Consider the following 8,404-nt stretch of genomic DNA (forward strand, 5'->3'; position numbering starts at 1 on the left):
GAGCCTAAGGCGAGCCTCTCCCTGCAAAACGACAGAGCTTGAGCGCACTCCAGGGTTTAGGATTTAGGATGGCTAATACGGTTCTGCAATGCAACGATTGCTGAACCGTTCCGCAATTTCATTATGCAGCTTTCTTTAGAGAAAGACTTGGACACGCGCTCTTGATATAAAACCAATACTCTAGAGCCTCGTTTCAACTTTTAGAACAAGCTTAGATCCTCATAGCTTACTCAATGTCGGCAAGGCGGGTCACGAGGGTCAGAGCCACAGGAACAGGCAACTTCATGTTCTGCATCTGATTGTGCAGAGCTGCAACAGAAACCCAACTCCTAAACGCTAAACTCTTAGGCTTACCGCTGGGGCCCCTCACACCTCAGTCCCCTCACGCGTGTCAAAAAACATGAAACGCCAGCAGGGTTTTAACAGCGAAGAGCAGTGGACCCAACGAAGGGGTATACAGCGGAGCCCCAGCCTCCCTGATTCTGATTCGGGGCGTTCTAAGGGCCAGGTCCATGNGCCATCATACGCCCACCTCCAACCCACCTCCAACCCAATCGCGCACGGAATAACCTCTCCTCGTTACCAATCCATGAAACTCTGCATACAGACAGTTGTTAAACCCCAGGCAGCATGCTTCACTTTAGTTCAGTTTACAGGACTATCTTGAGACCATTGCACTGGGCAGGCACCTGTTGCTGATAAAGCCAAACTCTAAGCAGCATTGAATGCTTGCACGCAACGCCCCAGATGCAGCTGCTCTGAAGAGAGTTGCTTTCCCGCTGCTCTCCCCGTGCTGCTCTCAAATGCATGCTTGAAGAGCGTTAGAGGCCTAGGACTCGCAAGGGTTTAGAGGGGCAGCAAGAAGAGGGAATTTCCGCTTTCGAATTTACCTGAAGAGCACGTGCCCAAGTCTTTCTCCAAAAGAACCTGCATAATGGACTTCACTTCACTTGGCTGAGGTAACCCGAGCACGCGGTGCACCAACTCGCCGTCGACGGGCTCCCCTGGGTGAGCCATGCAGGCCGCCTGCGCAAACACTAAACCCAAAACCTTAAGGCGTACACCTCAACCCCTAAGCCCTGACATCCTTTTCGAGTCGTTCAACCTAGAGCGAGAAGCACCGTAGACCCACTTGCATGCAGTTGAGAAGCCGACGCATGTCTCCACTGGCTGCGAAGGAAAGGAAGCAGTTATAAGCCGCCGGCCGAGAGCTAAATTCATGTAAGTCTTTAGCCAGTCGCACTTTACCTCTTACACTTCTATGTCCGAATTTAGACTTACCGATTCGCAAGAGAGCTTCGTAACCGTCCTCTGTGACGGACATGCTGCGACAGCGCAAAGTCACAGCCAAAACCCCAACCCCTCAACCCTACGCCCTGTGAAAGAAAACTTGGATAAGGTCAAGGATAGTAACCGAAAAGGGTTTTTCGTTCGGCAGACCCACCTCTCTAATTTTGCAGCTTCTTCCGCTTTCCGCCTGAGCTGAAGCAAAACCCAAAACCGTATGCCTAAGCCCCCAGACCTAATTCTTAAACCCTTTCTCGTAGCATCAACAAGCACGCAAAGAAAACACTGCCGCACGCGATTGCCAGCCTCTAAATCATCCCCAAAGTCGCACCCTTCAACGTTAGTCTCACCGCCTCAGGTTTGAGGGGAGTGAAGCGCATGCTGCAGACATGAAACGCAAGAAAAGGGCCCCACTTCCGATAAACCGCTGCAGCGAAAACAACAGCTACGCCAACAACTTCAAAATTGGCAGCGGATGCTGCATCAATGCATTACCTAGTGCATCTCGACTGAATCGCGGGAGTTATTTTGTTGACAAAGTTGCATATCAGACAAAACCGCACATTCCGCGCGTAAGTTTCCATGACTGCGACACACAAGCCCTCAAGACTAAACCCTGAATGGTCGACAGAGGACAATTTTTATTAGCTGCGTTAAGCATTGTTGGCTTCAAGCAACTGAATAAGTTTGTAAGAAGTATCGTCGCAACAGCAGCGGATGGCATAGCAGCAACCGTGCAAAATTAGCAGCAGCTGCAGTAGCAGCAAAAATTGTGGCAGAAACAGTAGCACCAGCGGACTTCTTCTAAGCGCATTCTGAGCTGCCGATGTCATTTGATCTGCTTCATCCAGTATGATCAGTTTGAGTTTGGGGGGCCCGGAGGGGGCAGACCCAGACCTGCGTACAGCGCAATCCTCAAACACTAAACGCTGAACACTAGGGTGACCCCAAATACGGAGTTTCGGCAGCCGCTTCGACAGTCTCACTAAATCTGCTGTTTATGGCTGCCGGCCGCGGCTCGCCACCTTAGCACAGTTGGTAGTGCGTTTGATTCGTAATCAAAAGGTCGTGGGTTCGACTCCCACAGGTGGCTTTTTCTCTCGTGCTTTGCTGCATTTGCGCTTATGTTGGCTCGTCGCGTACAGCGAAAAAGAAGCAGAAGTGGTCTCCGCGAATGTCTTCACCAACTCTCGCACCGACCCAATTCCTCTGTCGTCCGAAGCATTTAACTGCAACAGCAGCAGCAGAAACGGGAATAGCAGCAACAACGGAAATCGCAGCGACACTCCCAACGGCAATAATGTCCGTACAACGAGTTTTCCACTGGACTTTCTCCCTTTGCCTGCCCAGCAGATCGATCTAGGGCTTAGGGTTGAGGGCTCAGCGTCTACCTCCAGCACGTGTGAGGCCTGCTGCGAGCCGTAGAGTTGCCTGGCCACGGCCAAAATGGTGGACGTCTTGCCAGTTCCTGCGTCCAAATTCTCACATAGAAGTCCCACACCCTAAGCCCCAAAACCTACTCCCTCAAACTTCAACTCAATATACTTGATATTGGGAACCTCGCCGACAACTTTGGCTGCAGGCATCCCATCTACCAACACCACAGATCGAAGACATGAGAGAATCCATAAAGACCCTATGCACTGAAGCGTTGGCGCTAAACCCTAAAACCTAAACGCGAGGGTGGCTCACCAGGAGGGCCATGGAAGAGAAGGTGGGGCAGTTGCCCCTTGTCCACATACCGTTGAACTGCACAGCAAAATCGGAAATCATAAAGCGAAAACCCTGAACCCTGAAGTTTGAAATCGAGCCGTCGGCTTATCCTCTACAGTGCGTGCAGTTAGGGAAGTACGAGGGGGCTTATGGCCCGGTGATGCATAGCCTTTACTGTCTAGGGTTTGGAAAGACTTGCTTGTCTGAATGATGTCGTCATGGGAGAGAATATCACTCAGGGTCCTCGGGCGATAGCGCTCCACCTGCACCACAAGCGCTAAAGCCGAAGTATTGAACCACTGGCTTCTTTACCCAGACATACAGCGTAAGAATTAATCTGTATGTCCATAGATAAGTAGGCATCCTCCGGGCTTTCAAAGTCAGCGGCATAAGCTAGGGCTTTAGGCCAGGTTCTAGCGTTTGAACGATACCCATGGGAGGTCCCCGCCTTCAGTTGAAGCCACACAGCCACCTCCTACAGCCCCCTGTTGATTTCTACTTTCATCCATTTTACTTGTTCCTGTAGCAGCTGTTTCTGCGTTGACTGTTGCTCTGGGTGTATCTGATGCTGCTCCTGTTGCCGTCGTTGCGACTGCCTTTGTGATATGTTTTCCGGCGGACGGTTGGTAAGGCGGACGTTGCTGCGCTGCAGCAGCAGATATTTCAGTAGCAAAGTCTGCTGCGGCTGCCCCTGCCAGCTTCAGCACTAGGTTGTAGCAAGTGCCTCCGTCGGCAGCGGCAGCAACAGCAATGGCAGCGGAGACAGTGGAATCGCTGCACGCAGCAACACGCTCTTCTAATACAGTCCCGTCGAGAGAAATACAACATAAATACTAAACAAAGCTGTAACGGCTGCCTGTTAAAGCTGCTGCTGGGTCGTACGGCGAATCGAGGGTTGCTCCACGCGGTGGGGAGGGGTTGGGGGCCCCCGGGCCCCACAAGCAACAGGAGCAGCAGCGTCAACGGGCTTCTTCACCTGCTGCTGTTGCTGGTGATGCTGCTGTGCGCATGTCCTAAGGCGACCAAAGATAGGTGTCCTATCTTACATTCCGTACATAGTTGGTGAATGTTGAGATGATAGCGCTAGCAGCAACTTGCGGCTGCTGCTTTCTTCAACCGCTGCTGCAGCTAACTCAGCAGCGGCGCCAGTAGCTTCAAGAGCTACCCGGGTAAGGAGCAAGGGAACAATCCCTATAGTGTCTTGCCTTCTTCCTTGCCTTCCTTGGGAGCGTTGCCTCATTTGAAACGCAAACGTCCTGCGGATGCCAAGCTGTTGCTGCTGTTGCCGTTGCTGCAGCGACGGCGGTCGGACGTGAAGTCACCTCGGCAGTTGCAGACATCGTAAAGAAGAAGCAGCAGCAACTGTAGCAGCAACAATACCTACAGGACCTTCAATATTACGAGTTACAGGTTTAACTATCACAGCGACACCAACGGCAACATCGGCAAGAAAGCAGAAGCAGTAGCAGTAGCAACGGGAACAGCAACTACACTAGGTGTCAAGACAGCTAGAGACGCAGGAGGCAGCAGCGACGGTTCGCTGCAGCAGATCCTGTATGTTCTGTGGAACCAAGATGTGATGCAGCAGCCACGGCAACAACAGCAGCAGCTGCCAGAGCAGCAGCAACAGCTGCTAGAGCAACAGCTGCTGGAGCGCCAGCTTGTGGAGCAACAGCTGCAGCATGCGCAACAGCAACAGGTGCAGCAACCAGGGATACAACGGCCGGAGCAACCACAACGCCTACCCCAGCAGCGGCCACAGTTGGAGCAGCAGCATCCGCCTCTGCAACCGTTGCTGAGCCGATATCCACATGCCCATCAACAGACGGAACCTCAGGAGCAGCAACACCATGTTATGCGACGGCTGCAGCAGGATGGTTCGCTGAAGCACCAATGGGAGCAACGGCAGCTGCTGTTGCAACAACATCAGCAGCAGCAACTGTTGCATCATCAACAACTGCAGCAGTTTCAACAGTTTCAGCAGCAAGACTTGAACCTGATGGAGCAGCAGCAGTTGACTAGACGTCACTACATGCAGCAGCAAGCGCTTCTGCAGGAGCAGCAGCAGCAGATGCATCGGCTGCAGTCCCAGCAGCACCAGCAGGCGCAGCATCATAACGAGCGCCAGCTGCAGCAGCAGTTGCTGAGACATCATTCTTTTTGTGAGAATGCTGGGGTAACAGGTTCACGCCTCCAGCTGTCGGGATGTCGCAGTGGCAGCCGCCGGAGTTCCAGCGAGTTGCCGTCCGGTCTTGCTGTAGCAGCAACTGCAGCAGCAACAGGTGCTGCTGCTGCTCAGCGGGCTGCTGCTCCTTCAGCAGCAGCCGGCACCGACGATGCTGCAGCTGGAGCTGCCACCCAAACAGCAGCAGCAAAAACAAGGGTCATGGGTTGCAGGAGGCTTCCCGCTGCAGCGGCGCAGCTGCTACGGGGGTGTCTCTCCAGTCAGATGGTTGGGCCGCGGTTTTCAGACTTGGCACTGCTACCTCGACTGTTTCATCTCCTTGCGCATCCCAGCAGCAACAGCACAAACAGCGGCAGCAATAGTAATAACACTTGTGGGACGGGCGAGAGCAACAACAGCACCACGAACAGCAGCAACCACAACAGCAACAGCAGAGAACTTTATCTCCGGGCAGCAGANTATTGTTGCTGTTGGTGTTGCTGTGTTGCTGTTGCTGTTGTTTTTGCTCCTAGTTGCTTCCGTGATGCTGCGTACTGCCTCTGCACGAACTGCTGTGGCTACCGGAGCGGGTCTTCCTTGTTTGTGGGATTTCATGGCGGTAACAACGGCTGGAAGGAACTGCACTTGCAACAAATGCTGAGGCTGCCTGTTCTGCTGCTTCTGTTGCTGCTGCTTTGCGTTTGCTGCCTTCAGCGCCGCAGCGTCTTGCGCAACCCCATATGCGCCCTGAAGGCTCTCATTGTGGCGCACAGGCTCTTGGCGCAGGTGAGGATTCTGGGATCTAGGTTGGATCAGGTCAGAAGGGGTTTCTTGTCTCAAATGTGTAGTCCTGGTTTTTACTAATGAAGTTAGGGTTTAGGGCCTAGCCACTGGGGTTTGACCACGGAGTTTGTGGGCAGGTTCCTGTCGACGCCTTTCTTGGGTCCTCCCTGCAAAAACTCCCTGGGCAAATACTGCGTGTTTGGTCGGCCACAGCCTTGCAACCTGCGGCGGAAGCTGCAGCAGCCGCAGCAGCCGCAGTGGCNTGCGTGTTTGGTCGGCCACAGCCTTGCAACCTGCGGCGGAAGCTGCAGCAGCCGCAGCAGCCGCAGTGGCCGACGGGGACGCGGGTGCAGCTTCAGCAAGAGCTGCGACAGCAACGGCAGCAGCAGCAGCAGCAGCCGCATCCACCCCTGAGGGTGCAGTTTGTGCGTGCGCGGACTTCTTCGCTGAGAAACTGCGGCTCCATCTACAGCTGGTAGATTGCTGCATTGGTGAGTAGGAGAAGCAGCAGGATATGGCAATGCAAGTGGAGCAGATGGCGTAGCAATGACTACAACAGCAGCAGACCCAAGTGCAGTGCCGGCAGGGACAGTTCTTCAAGGTTGTTTTGGATTTTGAATAGCCTCTAAGGCCGTTTGAGTTTGCAGTCCCGTTGGCGCTGCTTCATGGTATGCGTCTTAGATGCTGTTTTTGTTGCCTCTGCTGAAGGAACCTGGTCTGTCTCTCGGTTTCTGCGGGCGAATGGGGTGTCTCTTGAAACGCTCGTGGCTTTTGAAGCGGAAGGCGTCGTCTCTCTTAATGCTTCTGTTTCCCTGCAGTGAGTTCATGCTGCAGCAGCTGCTGTCGCTGCTGCTGTTCTTGCTGCAGTACCAACTGCTATTGCTGTTGCTGCAAATGGCGAGCCGCTCGTCACCGTCCACACTTAGAGGCCCTGAGCTAGCACGAGTATNTTGCTGTTGCTGCAAATGGCGAGCCGCTCGTCACCGTCCACACTTAGAGGCCCTGAGCTAGCACGAGTATGATTTCGATGTAGATTGTAGGGCGTAGTCAATCGGATAGGGTTTAGCATTTGAGAAGGGGAACGGATTGAGGAATTGATGCTGCGCAGCCGCAGCAGGGGCAGCTGCAGGCAGTAACATGCTTCTAACACTGCTTGCCATTTTGCTGCAGCAACAGCAAATGCGGCAGCAAGACAAAAGCTACCGCAACGGCAGCAGTAGCAACGGTTGTCCGTGTAGGAACTGCTGCAGCAACGGTAAGTACCTGCGCTCGGGGCCAGCTGATGCTGCACTGTGCTGCAGGCTGGTCAGCATGCTGCACCGCGCATGCACTTTATGTCTGCTGCTGCTGCAGCAGAGGGGCACAAGCCTCTTTGCTGTGAGCAGCATTTACTTGGTGCTGCTTGTGGATGACGTTTGGGGGGTCGCGGCGCTGCTGCTGCGGCTGCTGCACGCGCTGTTGCAGCGCTGCATGCGCCCAGCAGTCGCTGCTGGGGGAGCCTCGGCGTTGGTCTCAGTCCTGGCTTCTCTTGCGAACCCTCTAAGGGAGGCCCTGAGGGATATGCAGTTAGTAGCAGGTACGGCCAGACGGCAACAGCAACAGCAGCAGCAGTAAGAGCAGCAGTAGCAGCAGCAGCAACAGTGATAGGGATAGGCGGGGCGAGAGGATTAACAACGGCAGAAGCTAGNTGCGCTGCTGCCGCGAGCTACTGCTCGCTGCTGAAGCGCATGCGCTCCCCACCGCCTGAGGCGTTGCTGCTGCTTGATGACTTCAAGAAGCAGTACCAGCAGCAGCAACATTCGTCTCGGCTGCTGCTGCCGAGGAATCAGCTGCTCCCCTACAGGCCTTCTTCTGCAGCACGGAGGTCCATGCAGGCTGTTGCGCAACTCCCTCTTCCGGCTGACCTGGAGGCTGTTGCTGTTGCTGCAGCAGCGGGAACAGAAGCGGCAGCAGCTGCAGCAACCGCGGATGCCAAGTGGATTGAATTCCTTAATATTGAGGAGGTGTATTTTCTGCTCAAGGACACCTCCGTAGAAGTGGCATTGCTTTTGCAGGAGCAGTCCAGTAACGACAGAGGCAGTAACGCGCGCAGCAGCAGCAGCAACAGCAACAGCCCCAGCGGCAACAGCGTGGCTGACAGTAGCGGCGGCCAGCGGAAAATCGAGGGACACCAACTAGAAGATGGGCAGCTGCAATGCCGACCACCAACACATCCGGCAAGTGAGGGAGCAGCCGCTGGAGCAGCAGCAGTTCGTGCTGCTGTGGCTGCTGCAGAATCTCACCACTTATGCTTCAGCAGCGGATGCAACAGCGGCTCATCTGCTGTAGTAGCGTCAGATGGGGCAGACTCCCAACAGCAACAGCAGCAGCAAACACTGCAGCAACAACGGCAGTTTCAGCAGCCGCAACAGCAACAACAGAAGGGTAGGGGACTTGCTCCAAGTTTCATCGCAGGAG

At 54.4% G+C, this 8,404-nt stretch overlaps 3 protein-coding genes across 3 annotated transcripts in view; 2 read left to right on the forward strand and 1 right to left on the reverse strand.

The window, feature by feature from the left end:
- Window positions 1–226: 226 nt before the first annotated feature.
- On the reverse strand, window positions 227–4,057 carry EMH_0002050 (activator 1 36 kDa, putative; the record flags this gene model as incomplete). The annotated part of the gene is made up of 14 exons (XM_013495806.1): window positions 227–309; window positions 891–1,026; window positions 1,133–1,170; window positions 1,282–1,325; window positions 1,445–1,482; window positions 1,638–1,668; window positions 1,783–1,873; window positions 2,087–2,184; window positions 2,431–2,516; window positions 2,679–2,755; window positions 2,980–3,036; window positions 3,176–3,263; window positions 3,432–3,774; window positions 4,047–4,057. The coding sequence occupies 14 exons, from the start codon at window positions 4,055–4,057 to the stop codon at window positions 227–229; spliced, it is 1,221 nt and encodes a 406-aa protein (XP_013351260.1).
- Window positions 4,058–4,579: 522 nt separating this feature from the next.
- On the forward strand, window positions 4,580–7,561 carry EMH_0002060 (uncharacterized protein; the record flags this gene model as incomplete). Its single annotated transcript, XM_013495807.1, has 5 exons — window positions 4,580–5,444; window positions 5,879–5,950; window positions 6,232–6,438; window positions 6,629–6,764; window positions 7,249–7,561. 5 exons carry the CDS (start codon window positions 4,580–4,582, stop codon window positions 7,559–7,561), a joined length of 1,593 nt encoding a protein of 530 aa, XP_013351261.1.
- Window positions 7,562–7,674: 113 nt separating this feature from the next.
- The window catches only part of EMH_0002070 (uncharacterized protein), a gene marked incomplete at both ends in the record, with an annotated part of 2,810 nt that continues 2,080 nt past the window's right edge, over window positions 7,675–8,404 (forward strand). The window contains 1 exon segment of the mRNA XM_013495808.1: window positions 7,675–8,401. Within this exon segment, the coding sequence (XP_013351262.1) occupies window positions 7,675–8,401 (727 nt within the window).

The sequence above is a fragment of the Eimeria mitis genome, genomic scaffold, assembly GCF_000499745.2.
Source record: "Eimeria mitis Houghton genomic scaffold, Emh_scaff176, whole genome shotgun sequence".
In the NCBI taxonomy this organism is placed as follows: Eukaryota; Apicomplexa; class Conoidasida; order Eucoccidiorida; family Eimeriidae; genus Eimeria; species Eimeria mitis.